The sequence below is a fragment of the Trichosurus vulpecula genome, chromosome 5 (genome assembly GCF_011100635.1).
Source record: "Trichosurus vulpecula isolate mTriVul1 chromosome 5, mTriVul1.pri, whole genome shotgun sequence".
Lineage (NCBI taxonomy): Eukaryota > Metazoa > Chordata > Mammalia > Diprotodontia > Phalangeridae > Trichosurus > Trichosurus vulpecula.
Genome location: NC_050577.1, coordinates 145,829,900 through 145,850,451, shown reverse-complemented (window position 1 = coordinate 145,850,451; position 20,552 = coordinate 145,829,900). Strand labels below are relative to the sequence as shown.

The 20,552-nt window shown below is 39.9% G+C and overlaps 1 protein-coding gene across 1 annotated transcript in view; it reads left to right on the top strand.

Annotated features, from left to right (window-relative positions):
- LOC118851085 (tRNA-dihydrouridine(20a/20b) synthase [NAD(P)+]-like) overlaps positions 1 to 20,552 on the top strand; it is an 87,726-nt gene that overhangs the window by 31,430 nt on the left and 35,744 nt on the right. The window contains exons 13-14 of the mRNA XM_036760643.1: positions 1,641 to 1,776; positions 5,208 to 5,319. Coding sequence (XP_036616538.1) covers positions 1,641 to 1,776; positions 5,208 to 5,319 — 248 coding nt within the window. The remainder of the gene's footprint in view (positions 1 to 1,640; positions 1,777 to 5,207; positions 5,320 to 20,552) is intronic.

Below are 20,552 nucleotides of genomic sequence, written 5' to 3'. Positions count from 1 at the left end.
CAGTTAATCTTCTAGGTGAGAGGTGATGAGGCACTGAACCTAAGGTGGTAGCTGTGTGAGTAATGAGAAGTGGATGACATGAGAGGTGATGCACGGGAAGAAAAGACAAGATCCAACAACCATGACTGAATATATAGGATGAGGAAAAATGAGGAGATGAGGATAATACCAATGTTGTGAACATGAGAGCCTAGAAAAATGACAGTTACTCAACAGAAATAGGGAAGTTCATCGAAAGAGTGGGTTTGGAGAAAACTGTAATGAGTCTGGACATAATGAGTTTGAGATGCCTATGGGACTTCCAGTTTGAAATATCAGTTTTGAAATATTCATTTGGTAAAGTAGGACTGGAGCCCAAGAGAAAGCCTAAGACTGGTTATATAGATTCAGTAGTCTTCTGCATAGAGATGGTAATTAAACCCGTGGGAGCTATGAGCTTACCAAATGAGAGACTATAGAGAGATGAGACAGGGGCCCAGAGCAGAGTCTTGGGGTACACCAGGCACGGGGAATGATATAGACGGTGAGCTAGCAAAGGAGACTGTAAAGCATCAATCACACGGGTAAGAGGAGAACCAGAGGAGAGTATCCAGGAGGAGAGGGAGGTCAGCAATGTCGTGTGCACCAGAAAGGTCAAGAAGGATGAGGAATGAGAAAAGACCATATCATTGGTGACTCTGGAAGAGCAGGTTCATTTGAGTGGTGAAATTGCAAAGAGTTGATTGAGGAGTGAGTGAGAGGAGGGGAAGTGAAAGCAGCAAGTGTAGATAGCGATTTCCAAGAATTTGGCTGAGAAAGGGAAGAGGAAGACAGGATGATGGCTTGCAGAGATGGTAGAATCAAATGAAAGTTTTTCAAGGATTGGTGAGACTTAAGCATTTTCAAAGGTAGCAGGAAAGGAACCAGTATACAGGAAGAAGTTAAAGTTTAGAGAAAGTGGGGGTAATTGAGGACAATCTGCTAGAGAATACACGATGGGAGTGAGATCAAGAGTCCATTTAGTGGAATCATCTTTGTGAAGAGAAGGACCACCTCCTTGTCACAAACAAAACTGAAGGAAGAGTGAGTTGGGGTGGTGCTCCAAAGAATGGTTCTGATCAGGGTAGGGGCTGGGGAGAAGAGAAAGGGAAATATGGAGACGTATGAGGAAGCCTGAAAGAGAAGGTACTAAAAGGAAAGAGAAAGTGGAAAAGAAAGGAGTACCGAGTCAGAATTTTGCCCATGACCACACTTGGCCACACACTACATAAATACTGAGTTCTAGCTGGTTGTTGGCCTGTAGTGTTATACTTCTGGGCACTAGTAATAATCACAAAACTGTGTCACAACTGTATGTAATCTTCCTTTTTAAAAGCGTGTCAAGGAGTCGATAGATTTTTTTGGGGGGGGTGGTATTATTGTAAGCCTGCTGAGAGTTTATAATGAGTCCTCCTTTCTTCCCTTTTTTTATAATGAGTCCTTCCCTTTTTCCTTGTACTTTGGGGTTTCAGGATGTCTGTAGCTGTGTAATAAAAGCCACTTTTCTTAGTGCACAGATATCTATATCGAAAGTAAAATTAACAATTTCTGCCTCTGTATATGACCTCCAGGACAGGCATTTGTCCTAATTATGAGACTGCAATTTCTTGAATTTTTCTTAGTGTATTGCGACGTCTGGTTACTGTCATTACTCAACTGGCCAAAGAGTTGGAAATCAAAGGAGTGCTGAATATTCAAGCAGAAGGTAACAATAAGGCTGCCAGAAAATACATGGAAGAGAATGAAAGGCTAAAACAGGTATTTGTTATTCTTTTTTCATCATCCCCCACAAATGACTTGTAGCAAATCCACTTGGTAAAAAACTGAATGTTTCCAAGATGTGTTCAGGGATTTTTCCTTTTATCTAATTTATTAATAATAGGCAATGTAACATAGTCAATAGGGAACTGACCTTGAAGACAGAAAGACCTGAATGCAAATTCTGCCTCTGATACATTGGTTGAGTGGTGCCATGGGCAGGTCATTTAACCTCTCATTTACAGATGAGATGTTGGTATGCATTGGTAAATGAAGCTTCCACACCAGGAAAATAGAATTTTTACACTACTTTCTCTCTCAAGCTCTTGGCCTTCCCTTTGTCTTAGTTTATTCTCACTGTTTCTCCTTGGGCTAGATTAGCTCAGGCAGAAAATTATGCGTTGTACCAGTGTTTGTCTGTCTGTGGGATCCAGCCCCTGGGGAACTGTGTGTAATTGTCCCAGGGGTAGCATGAATTTATATTTGAAACCCATAAAAAAGCAAACGTACCTTTGGTGGGCTGCATAAATACATTTCATACATGGATTTTTACTGTCAAATGTAGATAGATGTTGAGAATAATAAGATACAAGTCCATTAAAAAGTGTTAACTGAATTCATAGTAGCTTTTCATTATGAATTTTCATGATCAGCAAATAATGATGCAACTGCTTACAGTCATGTGAGATCTGTTGATGTCGGAAAAGGGTGCCCAAAATTGAAAAAGTTGGGAAAGTCTCTTACAGTGTCATTTCCTTCTCCAATCACGGAATATGAAGGAATAATAATAAAGCAATAAACAATAAAAGGAATTAAGCAGTCTGCCCACCCTAAGCTGAGTTGGAGTTTATGAACCTGTAGCACAATCAAGAACTCTTCCAGAACACTAATGTGCTGTTGCAGATAGGCTCATGTTGGTGTGTGTCCCACCGTCCAGTCACCCATCCCACCCTTCATCTGCTATTCAGTGCTGTTTGTGGGCTAAATTATATTCCCCAGAAGAGACATGAATTGGGCAAAACAGTTTTGTGTATTAAATTGTTCCCAAAGTGTATATTTTTCCTATTTGAAGATAAAGAATTAAAATTTATAACTACTCATTTTGAATGAAATGCCAAGCCCCATAATCCTAGATAGACTTCATTTTCATTGTTCGCTTGACACTTACTAGCTCTCTGACTTTGGGACAGTCACCACTTCTCTGTGCTTCAGGTTCTTCACCTGCACAGTGAAGGCACTAGACTAGGTAATCTCTAAGGCACTTTCTCACTATAGAATCTGTGTTCATATGAACATTCGGGACAAATGATCTCTAGGAGCTCTTCTTACTCTAAAATTCTGTGAATCAGGAAGAGATAGGAATAAAGGTCAACCTTTTCATTTACCTGTTTTCAGGTTGGGGTAGGGTCAGGTGCTTTCAATTTTGCTACATTTTGATGCTAAGACTGAGGACCAAGTGAGTGAAAAAATAAAAGTTTTCCCTATTGCTTGTGGATGTTAACTTTCAGATTGCAGGATGGCTGACCTGTGTCCAGCATCACATTCACCCAGCATCCACCCAAGTAACCCATAATGCAGTGGGCGCTATTTCTCTTGAGCTAGGTTAGGTCAAGCAAGTACAGTAGTGAAAAATTCCAGCTCTTATTTATAAGACTGATACAATGCAATATTCTAAGTAAATAACATAACAGTGCTGGTAAGACCAATATAAACATTCTTGTAGCTCCATGCTCCCTCCTTGCCCTCTACCCCCTATGCTTAGATAAGGAAATAACAACTGGAAGATTTTCCCAACTCTTCTTAAAACAAAAATAATCTGCCAGGATAGGAAAATCCCTCACATTGCAATTGAAATACAAGAACTTATTCCCTCTTTTCTCTGATAAGATTTGTCAGGTATGCATAGAGGTTCACTAGGGCTTTCCTTTTTATGGATGGATCTGCTTGGGGTAGAAAAGGAAGTTCTTAACTTTGTAATTACTTGCAGTCTATTGGAAATTATTTTGTACAGTTCTGCATGGTTTGCACCTCTGCTGGCCCACCTCCCCAAACCATACTGTGCTTTAAAGTTTTTTAAAAATTAATTGTATTTGGCATCTTTTCTTGTTTTTTCACATCACTAAAATTTTCCCCCTTCCCCTGCCCGGAACCCAACCATATAACAAATATTTTTAAAGAAAAAAAAGAGAGAGAAAATCTACAAAACTGATAAATATGTTGAAAAAGTCTGAAAATCTGTGCAGTATCCCAACTTTGCAAAAGGGTGGGGTGAGAGTGTCTTTTCATAGTTCTTCTTTAAAATCATGTTTGTTCTTTGCAATTCTACACCATTCCCATTTCTATTGTTGAAGTCATTGTGGATATTGGCTTTTTTGTTTCAGCTTACTTCATGTTGTTCTTCCCATGTCTTTGTATGTATGTATCATACCCATCACTTCTTGAAGCACAGTAATAATTCCATTACATCGATATACCACAGTTTGTTTAGGCCAATCAATGGCTGTTTACTTTGCCAAATTAAACTGTCCTAGTGTGTGAGATAGCACTGTCAGGTTGACCGCACTATCTTTTAAGTTTGCTTTATCATTTTTTGGTAACCTTGAAATTACATTGGTATATCTCTTGTAAGGAATAGGCCAGATTTTTATACCTGTATTTCTAATAATTTCCATCCATATACAGAGTTTGTGAACCTAGGCCTTATGCTTTATGTTTATTGTTTTTGTTTTGTTTAATTTTGTTGCTTCAGCCAAATGTCTTGCATTTGAAGTTGTTTAATCTGTTTCCCTTTGCCTATCATAGATTAATTAAATGAAGAGAAATTATTATCTTGAGGACTCTCATTGATTTTTTAATATAATTTGATTATATATATAATGTATAATTAGTATTCAGATTGAGTAAAATTAGTATTCAGATTGAGTAAAATAATTGAGGAGATTCACCTATGCTTTAATTGGAGTTTTCCAACTACCATGTGTAGAAGTAATCCATAATGCATTCTCATAATGTACTTTCACACACAGACCCACCTCCCAATGACAAAAATAGAGTGCTTTCTGTTACCATTTGTTTGCTTAAAGGTTATGATTATATACTTTTATTAGAACTGCTAGTAACATCAGCTAGATAATTCAGCAGGTAAATATTACTACCCATTACTATGTGCAAGGCGCAAAAGAACTGTTTCTTTAATAACCTTAGTCACCTAATGTTTTAGATTCAGATTTTTCACCTTCATATTGCCTTTGAAATTGGAATTTGAATTAGGTAAAGACTCACCTTTCTCATTTCAGGATGTTTCAGCTAGATTGTAGCCAATAATTTAAAATGGATCTAGTCAAGTAGTCTGCTCAATGTCCATTTCCCTGAAAAAAAAATCATCACAATTCCAGTGAACATTAATTTCTTGCAAAATTGTGTTGTAACAGGCATTGGAGAAAACTGGCAAGGGAGATGAACAACAGGTGACAGAGGCAGAAAATAAAAAACTAGTGGAAAATGTGGAAAAACTGAAAAGCGAGTTAAAGAAGACTTCAGATGGTAACTTTCTGTGCATGTTTGAATGTAGAAAGAATGACTTTATACTCTTATATTTCAGTGTTTTCTCTAAAACAAAACTAACCTAGAAATGTCCAACTAACTGGAATATCATGTTCTATTTATAGATACTTACTAGAAATATAAAGGTAAAACATTGCTTCATCTAAAAGAAACATACTCTTGTTTTGCAAAAACATTTTAGGTTTTTCACAGATTTATGTTGTATACATAGGTCATCTGACTTGGCAAAAGATCCATGTTCCAGAAAATTTGTTTGTAAACAAATTTATGTGGAATGAATCATATTTTCCCATTCAATTATTTTATCACTTCTGAGATATAGTCCCAAGGGAAAAAGTTTCCTCCCAAGAAAAATATTGCTTACTGCCTATGCTCATCGCCTGTGGTAAGCAGAGAAAAATCTTGCCATCTGTCAAATATAGGGAAAATATCCACTAAAACCAGAGGATGGGGACATATTCTGGACTTCTCCTCAGGGTAGTGTCTAGGGTGTGGGGGAAAGGTTCAGGAATCCATCTTGGGCTTTATTCTAGGTATATAGTGGCATGGGACTTGAGGGTGACTATTACAACCTTGTCACCTCTCTGCTGGTCTGATAAGCTGTTAGGAGATTTGGGTTTTGCTTTGTTTTTCCTGCTGATAAGTCAAGGATTGGGAGGATGGTTCTCCTTTACAGTAGCACTACAGCTATAGAAATAGGTTGGTCTCGTAGGACAGTGCCTGGGTTTGGGACATCTGTATTGGAATGTTCGTTTGACAGGTCTCCCAGATGCACGTAACAGATGAGTGCTGCCCAATTTCTGTGATTGATTGGAGAGACACCCAAAACAGACTTTGTGAACAGTCATAGTAGGTCTCCAATTCAAAAATCTCTTCTAATACCTCAGTGTTTATTTAAAGTATACTAAAGGAATCACTGATCCACTCCCTTGATCCCTATAAATTTAAATCTTTCATTTTAAGAGCTTTCTGTACTGTGACTTGCCAAAAATGAGCACTGTTTACTCAGACTGGGTGTAGTTATCTTCATTGAAGTATATCCAGACTCGAAAGTGGGATTTGTACCATTGGAAAGGTCACTTCTGTGTAGCCTGAGATCCATCTATGAAATTTTTCTGGCAATTCTTGATTATGTCTTTCCATAAATCTTTCTTAGGGAATCACCCAAAATGCTGGAGATCTTCTTTGGGTGCCCTTTAATATTTTAACAGAAGTGATAGAACCCTGAAATTAGAGTCTGGAAGACCTGAGTTCAAATCTATCTTCAAACACTTTCTGTGTGGCAAATCACTTCACCTGTTTCCTCATTTTAAAATATAGATAACAACAGCAGCAGGGTCGTTGTGAGGATCAAATGAGTTAACATATATAAAGTGCTTGCAAGCCTTAAAACACTATGTGAATGCTAGCTGTTGTTATTTCATGAGTACCACTGAATACTTATAACAAGGCCTCCTTTTTTTCCCCTCATTCATACATGTCCTGGTTGATGTAATTTATCTTACGTCTCATACACAAATCATAGTTAATATGTTTCTAGCTATTTATATCCACCATATGGCTTTTCCATTGTGTTTGGGTCACTCACAATTTGTGACATAATTTACAATTACATAGCATTCCTTGGAGAATATTGGTATGAAACATGTGTTTTTCCATCAGGGAGCATGGTGGAAGCATTGAAAGTGCTAAGAAATTTCCTAAATGACATCTAGCCCACTTTCTTGTTCCTCTACAATTCTGTGCCTTACACATCTACAGTGCCTAACCAAGAGCTCTGTACTGATGGGCAAACTCATTGAGCTCCCCATCCAACTGGGTGTTGGTGGTTGTCATTCATTTGTTTATTCTTGTGTGGATTGCTAGGCCTATCTCGTTTTAAATGGTTTTTGGATCTCATGGGGAAGGTCTTTGACATTCCACGGTTTGATGCTATCAGCATAACGTTCATGAACAGGAAGCTCTGCACAATGTGGTCACATACAAGAAATCGTCTTTAACACCCTCTACGTTGGTCATTTTCAAAGAGGAGGGTCTGTGCAAACACCTTTCTCACACGCGTTTACTTTGCTTGATCACTTGATTGTCAGGAGAGCACTGAACAAAATTGACCCTGTGTTTGGTATCTGTTGAGGAAATTTGTCTGATCAAAACATCTGCCCAGGAGACCCTTTATTAGAGGAGCAAACTTCAGGTTGTGTCTTACTCCGCTAAGTCAGCTGCTGTTTTTAAATATACAGGCAGTAAGCACAGAGAATCTCATGTGCTCTGCATCTCTCAGTCAGTTAAGTGACTCTGAGGACATAGTCTGCTATGAAGAATTATTTGTGAACCCCCGCTTGTTTCATTCCTAGTGTTTTCATCAAGGATGCCCTTGATATCAGTGGATGCTTCTCGTAAAGATTTTATAAAGAAGAAAAAGTGAACATACGGACAGAGATATCTTCTGAGTTACCTTCTTATGGTAGTAACGTCATCCATGATCTTTCCTATTCATTTGGAAATATTCCCCCTGTGAGATACCGTGAAAATCATGCTGCCTCCAGAATGCATTTCCTCCTGTCTTTATTTGATCGGATCCAGACGCTCTTCACACTTTCATTCTCTACTCTACTATGTCCACTTCCTCAGAGCATGCTGGGTATTGAGGTATTGGAATCCAGATATGATGACTCAGCTGTCACGAATGGTCAGAAGTCATTGCTGTAGAAATGCTATCAGATCTGTTTCTTATCTATTCTGTTGCATCTTGAGAGGTTCTTGGAATGATCTGGTTTATAGGGGTTCTAAGCTGAGTTTTCTGCAAGTGTGTTTTCCTTTCCATTTCTCTTTGCTGTTGTCTAGGATGTACTGCTTGTAATCTTCCGTAATGTTTTGCAAATGAGTTTGTATTTGAAACTGGTATTGTCCTTGGCTGCCGTGTCTCTCTCACCTTTTGGCAGAGAGGTCTAGTTTTTACTGGCTAAGGTGATTTTGGGGCTATTTTGGACTCCAGATTGTGGCAGTTACTTTATATTTACAATATAATCCATCCTCTGTAACCTGGCCACCTTTAGCAAGCATATTCCTTGCTGGATATTGATACTAGGAGTATCACTGAGCAAAGGTATCTCTTTGGCAGGTCTGACCTTTTCACTACCCTGCTTAAAAGTCATTAGTGACATCCTTTCACTTAAAGGATGAAATACAAACTCCTTAACCACACCTGTAAGGCTGTTCATAATCTGCTGGCATCCTACCAATGTAGATCAACAACATCTCTGATTTAGAGTCTTAGGGAGTTGCCTGCTACACTGAGAGGTAAAGGACTCACCCAGGGACACACTGCCATTGTGTCAGAGATAGGACTGAACTCAGGTCTTGTTAATTCTGAGGCCAGCCTTTTATCCTCTACTCTGTGTTCCTTCTCACCCATTTCTCTTTTTCAAAATGTGTTTTATAATACCTTTGGTCTTCATATCCCAGTCATTGCCCAACCTACTCCAGATTGAACTTTCCCTTGTGGAGAAAATTGAGCAAAAACATTTGATGCATAAGCCTTGACTGACAATGTATGTACTGTTCAGCCCTAGTAGTCCCCCACCTCTAGACTAAGGAGCTAGACTTAATTATCTCTTCTCCAGAAGCTTCAGTGCAAACCCACTACCCTTTTCACCAGCCAAAAATATATCAGCTTCCAAAATACTTTCCAAATTGGAAAGTACTTGGAAGTGCTTTCAAGATTCAGCATTCTGTGAACCAAAATAACACAAGGCCTAGGAATATTGAACAGCCTGTAGTGTTGTCCAGCTGTCACAAAATTTAGAATGTTGCCTTTTGACAACCCTTGTAATGCTAACCAAAAAAAGCAGGGTGAGAAGATTTAAGAAGCATAAGACTTTTTTCTCTGTGAGTAAAACTGTAATTTTGACCTGTTGAGAGGCAGCGTGGCTTAGTGATTAGACTGGCAGCTTGAGAGGAAGAACTGGATTTGAGTCCTACCCTTGACACTTAGTGGCTGGGTAAGCTACTTAACTTCTTGGTGCCCTAGGACACTCTAAAACATAGGTTCTTAACCATTTTTTTCTATCATGAACCCCTTTGCTAGTCTGGGTTAGCTTGTGGACCCATCCTCAGTATTATATTTTTGAATGAATAAAATAAATAAGATTACCAATTATATAAAAAAAAAGTTTTTAAAGTTTACAGACTCTAGGTTAAGAACCACTGTTCTTTCCCACTAATATTCAGTCCCAGCTTTATAGCCCATATGACTCTCAGCCTGTGAAACTAGTAACTACTTAATTCATGGCCCCCAAGTTAAGAACACCTGCTCTAAGATTATAAATTGCAAAGAAAATACTGACCTTGGTGCATTAATAGAAGGAATTTTTTATATCAGTAAAGTCACAGGTGTACCTCTATACACATCTCTACCTATCTTTACCCCCTGGACAAATTATATACCCTTCCCCATAAGAAATTCAAGCTCAACCAAACCAACCCCTGGTTTTCTTCTCACTCAGCATAAATAATTACCGAGCTAGGAAAAGAAGACATAACTATTTCCAATGCTCCTCTGATGATTAAAAAAAGGGCTCCTAACTCCAAGAGCAGCGTGTGTGTGTGCGTGTGTGTGTTATGAAGGTAAAGTACTAGCGAGGAGTTAACTGTAACTGTGGAAAGCATACCCCTTCTCTTTTCTTCATCCATTGCCATGAGGAATTTTTTCCCTCTTTTTTTCCTGATCTGAGTTCCTATAAGTACTAACTTCACATAAATTTGAGGTCTGAATTCAGTATTGTCTAGGGATCTCTCTCTCTCGCTACAAATGAACTGTTAGGAAGAAAGGGCGCTTTGATGAAGAAGGCATTGTGTTTGTAACCTGATACCTCTTTGTATCAGTTATGGTGTTTGAGGTTTACACTGAATGAGCCACTTTCTGGGTGAATCAGCATCGAGGTAAAAGCAGATTTTACCTGTTTGAGGATGTCCAATTCGGATCATTCAGGATAAGGGATATTTTATGAACAGTCTCCACCTGAAATTGCTGTTTTTGATAAGATCATTACTGACCTCGTGAAGATCAGATTTTTCTGTAACTTATGGATGTTTCTTTGACCATGTACCCTTGGACTACAGCAGCAAGTGCCCATGAAGGTCAAAACTGGAAGGCTTTAGGAGTCAGAGCAGAGCACTTCAATAAAGTTAATAACTCAGTTATAATTTATAACTTACATATAATCTTATATATAGAATATATTTAATATACTATATTATCTTACATATAATATGTTATAATCATCATCACAATAGCTAACATTTACGTAAGGCTTTAAAATTTGTAAACTGTTCCAAATATATCCTTGTTTGAGCTTCACAGAAGTTAAAGGTGCGCTTTAAAAACAAAAAGATTGTGTCACACTTCAGAGTTTCCCAGTTCCTCCTCTCTAAATGAGTCTTAATGGTATTATTTTCCCCATTTTGCACATGAGGAAGCTGAGCATCGAAGATGTTAAATGACTTTGCCCTTGGACCCATGGGTAACTGTCAGAAGCAGTACTAGTCAATGAGCACTTGTTGATTTTTAATAAGGTAATGACCAGATGTATCAAGGTGACTACATGACCAAATATCTTCCCCCCCGAGTACCCCCTTCCTCCATAGGCATTCTTGCAATCTCCCAGGTTCATAACCTGGCCGTCATAAGAGTCTTCTCACTCTTTCTCGTTCCTCTTCCCCAGTTAAGAGCCAAATCTTGCGATTTCTACCTCCGTAACATGTCTCTTACCTAATCCCTGTTCTCTACTTATGCAGCCACTCTCTTAGTTCAGGCCCTTATCACCTCTTTTCTGGATTATTCCAACAGTCTCTTGATGGCTGTCTCTTCTCTTTTTCTCCTCCAGCTTCCAAAATGATTCTTCCTGAGTGGCACTCTGACCTTGTCACTCTCCTATTAGAAAAAGAAAGACCCTCCACTGGCTCCCTGTTGCCCATAGGATCAAATATAAACACTTTTGTTCCACTTTGAAAGCTCTTCACTTTAGCTTCCTTGTACATTACAACCCCCTCCAACACTTCGTGATCCAGCCAAGCTGGCCTTTGTCTTTTGTGCTGTTCTCCCCATGTCCAGAAGAATACCTGCCACATCAATCGATCAATAAGCAATTATTAGTACCTACCATGTACAAGGCACCATGCTAGGAACTGGGGGTCCAAGTATAAAGAATGGAACAATCCCGACTTTTAAAGGAGCTTATGTTCTAAAAGGGGAGACAGCAAGTATATAAAAATACATATGGCATAATTTTTTGTTATTTTCAGTCATGCCTGACTCTTCATGACCCCATTTAGGGTTTTCTTGGCAAAGATGTTAGAGCAGGTTGCCATTTCCTTTCCCAGCTCATTTTACTGAATCAAACAGAGTTAAGTGACTTGCCCAGGAGCATACAGCTAATAGGTTTCTGAGGCCAGATTTGAACTCAAGAACATGAGTCTTCCTGACTCCAGGCATGGCACTCTATCCACTGCACTACCTAGCCACCCCAGCATAAATATAAAGTTAATAAATGCAAATATGGGAAGTAGTTGAAGTACAAGGTGGTTTGGGACAGCAACTGCTAACAGAAGAATCAAGAAGATGGCTCTTGAGCTGTGTCTTAAAGTAAGAGAGAGACTCTGAGGTTGGGAGTACGGAAGGAGAATATTCCAGATGGAGGATACAACCAGAGCAAAAACACGGAGATGGGAAGTAGAGTGTCTTGTGTGAAGAGCAGAGAAAGCCCCTTTGGCTGCATGGCAGAGTGAAGGAGAGGGAAGACAGAATGGGGTTCAGTTTTGAAAGGATGTGAAAGCTAAATAGAAGGGTTTGTATTTGATCCTAAAGGCAAGCAAAAGCCACTAGAGTTGTTTGAGTAGGCAGCATGATATAGGAGAAGGTTCACTGGACTTGGAGTTTGAAGACCTGCATCGTATTTCCTCATCTGTAAAATGAGGAGGTATAAGGGGCTACCAGATCTTCAAAGTCTCTTCCAGCTGTTAAAAAATCCCACTCTCATTTAGACTAGCCGATACTTCTCGGCACTGAGATAGTGAAAACAAATGGCAGACGTCTTATCTGCTAGCTTTCCCTTGGAAAAGAAAAGCGGGATATTATTCTCTGTGGGTTTATGAATATTGAGTCAGGTTTCTTCCAACCGAGCAAATAACTCCCACACTAGTGCACTAAAATGCTTTCCCAGTGTACTTGAAGTATTGGTACCCAGGAATTATTTAGTCATCTAGAAGGAACCGAATGATCATCTTTCATCCTTTTAGCAACCACTCATATCCCAGAAGGCTGGACGTTGTAAACGTGCACTGCTGCCAGTAGCAGATCTGTTAACCTGTCCGTTGTTTGTCCAGGGAGACAAGTCCAGCAGACTTGTATGCTGCGGAAGTCTGTACTGGTAATTGTAAGTTAACTCTACTATGATGATCAACCTTCCATGCCAGCATATGGTGAGACTGGCAGGGGTGACTAGGTAGGGAAAATGGAGCATCCTGGCAGAGTAAATAGTGATCAAAACAAAGGGGGGAAGGAGAGGAAGGACATCTCTAACTAATAGAAATCCTATTCTTGCACCTTGACTTTTGAGCTTAAAAATGGGAGTCGGCGGGGGGGGGCACAAAAGACATTTTTATTACAGTGATATCTGTGAGCCTTGAAGTTCACAATATATAAGATTATCAGAGCTGTGGGTGAGTTTCTCAGATACTTTATAAATCGTTATATGGCCTAAATCAGGGGTGGGGAACCTGCGGCCTCGAGGCCGCATATGACCCTCCAGGTCTTCAAGTGTGGCCCTTTGACTAAATCCAAACTTGAGGACCTAGGGGGCCCACATGTGACCTCAAGGTCACAGGTTCCCCATCCCTGGAAATAAAATCATAGTATCTAAAGCAAGGAAGGTGAACTCGCTCCTGGAATGTATTGTGCTCAGTTCTGGGGAGTGCAAACTAGAAAGGCTGTTGATAGCCTGGAGGGTAAGCAGGTGAGTAAGCAGCCTGGGAAAAGATACCATGTGGAAATAATTTAGAGGACCTAATTTTTAAGCTAGAAGAAAGAAGACTTAAGAGTGACATCATAGTATTCTTCAGCTATTGGAAGGGCTGCCATATATTCCTCTTATTGGTGAACAGCAGTACTCCCCAAGCCCCTAGACTTGCTTTCAGCCCAGACAATATTGAGGGTAGAAATCACTGTGGAGAGGCCCTCCCTTTCCTCATCACTACCAGTGACTGACCAACTGCTACCAGCAGGCAGATAGTCAATTAATATTTATCAAGTGCTGCTCTGTGCTCGGCGCTGTGCTTAGCATTGGGAATACAAAACAAGGAGAAAGATAGTCCCTGTCCTCAAGCAGCTCACAGTTGAATGGTTGGCACTGGGAGTGATAGCACCTCCCAGACCACTGGTCCTACTTCTAACTCAGCCCTCACCACTATCTGGGGAAGCAGCTCCTATGGAGAAAGGACCAACCATCCCTATCCACTGCTAACCAACTGCCTTATCACACACGAGGCAAACAAGCCAGCCTAGCTAGAGCAGCAAGGCACCCCGAGGAAGAGCCAGGAGAATCTGTGTGCCAGGCAACCTGGACCTTGACCTCCCCCACCACCTTGATAGGGACAGCCCAGGACCCTGAATCCAGGAGCGTGGGAGTAGCAGTGCTTCTAGAGCAGTGGCCTGCAGCCCATGTCCTGAGAAGATGGAGATACAGCCTGGCAACTGCTCCTGCAGGGGCCATACAACAGCTGAAGACCCAGAAAGGAAGATTCTTGCAACCCAAGTCCTTGGTGCCATCAAATGATTTGACATCAGAAACTGATGGGATTTTTATTATTGGAAATTACACTAAGGGAGAAGCGTTACCATTTACTTAGCCACTGCATAGTAAGTAGTGAGATTTTCATCTCACTTGGAGCCAAAACATTCCATATGTGTTGTCTTCCCCATTAGAACGTGAGTGCCTAAGAATTGGAAATCAGGGGGATGCCCATCAATTGGGGAATGGCTGAACAAGTTGTGGTATATGAATGTAATGGAATACCATTGTGCTATAAGAAATGGGGAAGATACAGACTTCATAATAACCTGGAAAGACCTACATGATCTGATGCTGAGTGAGAGGAGCAGAACCAGGAGAACATTATACACAGCCACAGACATATTGATTCTGTGATGACTAACTTTGATAAACTTGGCTCTCCTCAGCAGTACAAGGCTCAAAGACAGCTCCAAGGGACTCATGATGGAAAAAGCTATCTACATCCAGAGAAAGAACTACAGAGTCTGAATGCAGATTGAGGCAAACTATTTGCTCTCTTTTTTTCTTTTCTTTTTTGGTTTTGTTTCTTCTCTCTCATGATTCCATTTGTCATAATTCTTCTTTACAACTTGACTATTGGGTAAATAAGTTTAATGCGAAAGTTTTTGTAGAATCTCTATCAGACTATATGCCATCTTGGGGGAGGAGGAAGGGGAGGGAAGGGAAGAAAGTTTGAAACTCAAGAACATGTAGAACTGAGTGTTGTAAACTAAAAATAAACTTAAAAAAAAAAGAATGTGAATGCCTTGAGAACAGGAGAATCGGAGCCAATTCAGTTAAATTCCAACAGTCATTTATTAAGCAGTTGCCCTTTGCCAGGCATTGTGCTTGACTCTGTGTTTACAAAGACAAAATAAAAGAGTTTTAGTCCCTCAAGGAGGTTACGTTCTACAGTGGATACAAATTCCCACAAGGCAGAATTCAGTTCATCATAAGTAAAAAGCTCTCAATAGTTTCAGCAATCCCAAAGCAGACTGGGCTTCTTTGAGGTTTAGTGAGTTCTCTGTCCCTAGCAGTTTTTGAACTGCACAGAAGTTTAATCCTCTTGTGGAGAATCTCATATCTAGCACTCGCGAGCATGCAAGAATTGGATTAGATGAAGTCCTTCTAACTCTGCATTTTATTCTGTGATTCTTAATGCTTCACAACACCTACATTGTGTTTGGTCTTATTGTGGTTTTGCTTCATTGCCCTTTAATGTACTCGTGTGGTCCTAATGAGAATGGCTTTCTTTTGGCCCTGCTGCAAGGTGCTAGTTCCATGGTGTTCTCCTTTAAAAGAATAGCTCAGCTGACAAGGTGAAAGTAGAGAGTGTACATTGCTGGTCTGAACTGGTCTATTAACTTACAAGTATTTTAGGCCATTGTTTGAGTCCGATTTTCAACTGTATTTCAAAAATGCGTGTCACCATTGAGCCCAATCTTATTCCTGGAAACAGGTGTTCTTCGTCAAACTAGAAAAAAGTGCTTGCTTGTTTTAGAAATATACATATTGAAACACTGAATTGGGATGTTGAGACCTCCCATGCCCTAGCTCCCTTTTGCATTCTCCTCTTTGTCCATATGTGGCTCATACTGCTTATGCCGGCCTCTTTCCAGCCCCCCACCGCCCCCAGGGCCTCAATAACTAAAAGCAATGATATGATTTATATCATCCTACCTTTGGGAATCATGGTTGTGGGAGATTTAAAGAAGAAAATATTGACAGTGGACAATATCCAGTGATGCTTCAGCATCATTGGCTACATGAAGGCTATGTGATTCTGCCCAGTAGATTGAATAACTAATTATTACAAAGTTTTTCTTTGTATCAAGCTAAAATTTTCCTCTTTTCAACTTCTACCCATTGTTCCTAGTTCTCACCAGTTGGGAGAAACAGAAGAAGTCTAGTCATCCTTTCACATAATAATTCTTCAGATCCTTGAAACCAACTTTCATGTTCTCATCTCCTAAGTTTTCTCCAGGCTAAACTTCCTCAGTTACTTCTACTGATGATCCTGGTATGATATGAACTTCAGGTCTTTTACTCTCTTCATTGTCCCTCTTTAGATGTTCTCCAGCTTATCAATTTCCTCCTTTTCCTCAGTTCCCAGAACTGAGTGGCAGTAATAGATGGCCTTCCAGATGTCTGACCAGAGCAAAGTGCCATGGTGCTATCACCTCCCTGGTCCTGTACTGTCTGCCTCTTTTCACGCAACCTCGGACTGCATTGGCCTCCTTGGCAGCCATATCACCATGCAGATTCACTAAGTCCATTAAAACTTTCAGACATTTTCTAAACAAACCACTGTATTAGCCATACCTTCCCCAGCTCCCATGTAAAATTGAATTTTTTAGTCCAAGTCTAAGATTTTGAATTTATCCCTATTAAATATCTCTTATTGTATTTGACCCATTGCTCTACTATGGATTCAAAGTCTTTTTGAATCCTTACTCTGTCATCCAGTGTATGAGTTATTCCTCCTAAATTTGTCTTATTTGCAGATTTTATAAATATACTACTCAGTGCTTTTTTCCAAGTCACCAATAGAATGCAAATTCCTTGAGGTGAGGGGCTGTTTCATTTTTCTCTTTATATCCCCAGCACCTAGCTCAGTGCCAAGCACATGGTAAGTCAATCAATCAGTAAAAACATTAAATGCCTACTATATGCCAGGCACTGTGCCAAGAGCTGGGGATACAAAAAGAGACAAAAGACAATTCGTGCCTTCAAGAAACTCACAGTCTAATGGATTGTGAGTAGGTGCTTAATAAATACTTGTTGATTGATAAAAAATGGTAAGCGTACAGGGCCATATGCCAGTTCTTGGCTAGAGACCAAGTTGACATTAAATCATTAATATTGTTCAATTGTGTCCGACTCTTCATGACCCCATTTTGTAGTTTTCTTGGCAAAGATACAGGAGTGGTTTGCCATTCCTTCTCTAGATCATTTTACAAATGAAAAAACTGAGGCAAACAGAGTTAAGTGACTTGCCCAGGGTCACACAATTAGAAAGTGTCTGAGGCCAGATTTGAACACATGAAGATGAGTCTTCCTGACACCAGGCCCAGCCCTCTATCCACTGTGCCACCTGGCTGCCTCAATCATTAATGACTAAACCATTGACGGGTACTTATAGAGCCTGACCATTCAGCTCTTCGAAATTCCACCAAATTGCACTATTACCTGATCCACACCTCTCCATCTTGTATACAAAAATAGCATGAGAGATTTTGTCACATGCTTTGCTAAAATCTAGTCAAATGGTGCCAGCTGTATTGCCTTGTTCTACCAGTCAGATCAACCTACTTAGAAAGGCAATAAGCTTCACCTAGCATGATACCAGTGCCTTGTAATCACCCCCCCTTCCTTTTTAGATGTTCACTATCCATTCTCTTACTAGTTCATTACCAGGAATGAGTGAAACTCACAAACTTGCAATCAGAAGACTCCACTCTCTTCTCAGTTTTTGAAAATCACGTCATTGCCATTCCCTAGTGTTCTTCACCATCTTTGAAGAATCACTGACAGTGGCTCATTGAGGTGATTCACCTGGGCCAGGTGACTTGAACTCAGGGAAGGCAACCAGATATTATAAACTTCCTCATGTCCATTTTTCTTCTGTCTAGAATGCATATCAGACCTATTACCAGCTTTCCTCTTCTTCTCTATCACAAACTTCCACCTCAAAATTTCTGTCCCAGCAACCAACTTCTCCTTGTTAGTAGCGATCAGATCCAAAATAGAACTTACCCTTGGTTCCTCAACCCTTTAAAAGATGAGATATTTGTTAAGGCAAGTCAAGAAATTATTAGTTTTTTCTGTTTGGAACAAGGAAAGACCAAATGTCCAGATAATTGAAGTCCTCCTCACTATTATATAATGCCTTTGTGACAGGACTGTGATCTCTTTCCTGACTCCTTCCTTAGTTTCTCTCTGTCCAGACAGTTTGTAGTGTAATCCATTGACAATATTGCTTCTATCTCTGCTGCTGCTGTTGATCTTACAGATGTTTTTAGATATATAATGCATAGTAGGGAGTGAATAGAGCAAAAGAGGCAGGCTCCTTCCATGTCTCAGTTACCCAGTTGTATGCCTTCAGAATCTGGGAGTACAACTGATTTTGGTTTGGTTTTTTTTTTTTCAAATAGCTAGTTGAAGGCTACCTCTGACTACAAAATAAAGATGAAAATTAAGATCATCTTCTGGATAATTCTAACATAAATAACACTTTGCCTAGAAATATCCAGTTAATTCAGGTAAAAATAGTTTTTGCTTATATTATCTAGGTAAGGGTCTTCATTCTTCACTTTCCTAGAGGATGGGCACCATCTAAACATTTTTTTAAAATGTGCTTTTTTGTCTGATTGATGTAAGTAACGTTGCAGAGTGGGCAAGATGTATCATGTGAGTGTTAACAGGTTATTTAACCTCTTTAGGCCTCTTTTTCCTCATTTCCAAAATGAGATTAGAAAAGAAGATTTCTAAGGTCCCTTCCAGCTTCAAATGGTATAATTCAATGATTCTGCAAAAGCAACAGTTGAAAATTTTCTGTTATTAGCTTTTGAACCTTGCAGCTACATTCATTTTTAGATAGTAAGCATTATTTGACTGTTTTTCCTTTTTTCCCCCCAAACCTAACAAGTAGTTAATCTGTGATATGCATTGAACCATGCTTTTTTCACACTGGGAAAATATTTCATGCTTTCTTGTAATCATTTGGACAGGACCCTGCATGTTTTATCCATTTGTTAACACATAGGTCCAGGTGTGTTACAGGGAATGAGGCCACCGATCTGAAAAGCATAGTTCCCTTGGGCAGGTGTTTGTATGTGCCAGTAAACACAACTATTTCTCAATAGTATTACAGCATGGTTGCTTATTAGATCCTAATTTAATTTTTTAAAAAAGCTCAGCAGAATATCTGTTCAGTCATTTGTTATGCAATTAAAAAGTTAACTCCAAGAAAGGAGAAAAAATTAAAGAAAGGAAATGGATCCTTTCATTTTTATCATGTCTTTTTTCTAGGTAAAAGCAATCATAATGATTAGTAATCAGAGGACCCAGCTCTGCCAATTAATCGCTGTGTGATTTTGAGCAGGTCATTTAACCTCTCTGAGATGCAGCTTCCTCTTCTGTAAAATGTGAATAATGTGACCTCCGCTCACATGCCTGTCTCACAAAGTTGTTGGTATAGTCATCTGAGGGCTTTTTATCATGTGAGGGTGATTTTTAAATTCTGAAGCACTGTAGAAAACTGAGAAAGTATTAATGCTGGTGCAAGTTGTTCATTTGTTCTTTTACACCGGCTTTTCTGCTGTTCCCTGACTATGCTCAGATCTCATTTCATTTAATTTAATTCAGTAATATTTATTAAACTCCTTCTTTGTGAAAGGCAATGTGCTGGCTGTTAGATGTACACAAACCAAAACTACAGTCTGACCCCATATTATGCTGAGGAGATACGATATGCATGCCGAGGAGTAAATACATTTTTTGGTTGTTATTCAGTTGTTTTCAGTCGTGTCCCATCTTTCTTGGCAAAGATCCTGGAGTGTTTAGCCATCTCCTTCTCCAGCGGGAAACAGAGGTTAAGTGACTTACTTGCCCAAGGCCACACAGCTAGGAAGGTCATTTGAAATGGGTGAAAGAGAAATCAGAGGCTATTTCACACAGGAGGCAGCACCCGCGCTAAGCTTGGGGTGTGGATAAAAATTAGAAGAAGCAAACTTGAGGAAGGAATGCCTTCCAGCACAGGCAGTGGCCCCGAGGTGAGAGATGGAATATCAAGCTCAGGGAGGAGCTAGCAGTCTTACTTGTTGGCACTAAGAGTTGCCTGAAAGGGAGACATGAGCCCTTGACTGTGGAAATAATAGGGAGCAACTCAAGATTATTTTTTAAACCAGGGAAATGACATAGTAAGGCCTGTGCCTTTGGAAGATTGTTTTAGCCGTTGTAGGGAAGAAGAATTAAAGAGAAGGATAAAATGGAAGCAGGAAGACCAGTAAGGAAACGATTAGAGTAGTTCCGGCAAGATAAGGGATGAGAGTCTGTGCCGGAGCAGTGTGGTAGAGTGGGAAGAACAGACTGGATCTGGAGCCTGTGGGCCTGGTTCAGCTCCCAGCCTCACTATTTAGTGCTGCTTGCTACCTCAAGCATGGCAACTTGTGTAGGATTCAGTTTTCTCATCTGCAAAATAAGGGGTTTGGACCAGATACCCCTGGTGTCTCTTCCCTCCCCCCCACCATTGTTGATGCCCTAAAAAGCCATAGATCGGGGTTCTAAAGATGGAAGGAAGCTTAGGTAATCTTTAATCAAACCATCATCTACTGTGTGCAAGGAATTTGTAGAAGATAAAAGACAGTTTCCCTTACGGATTTT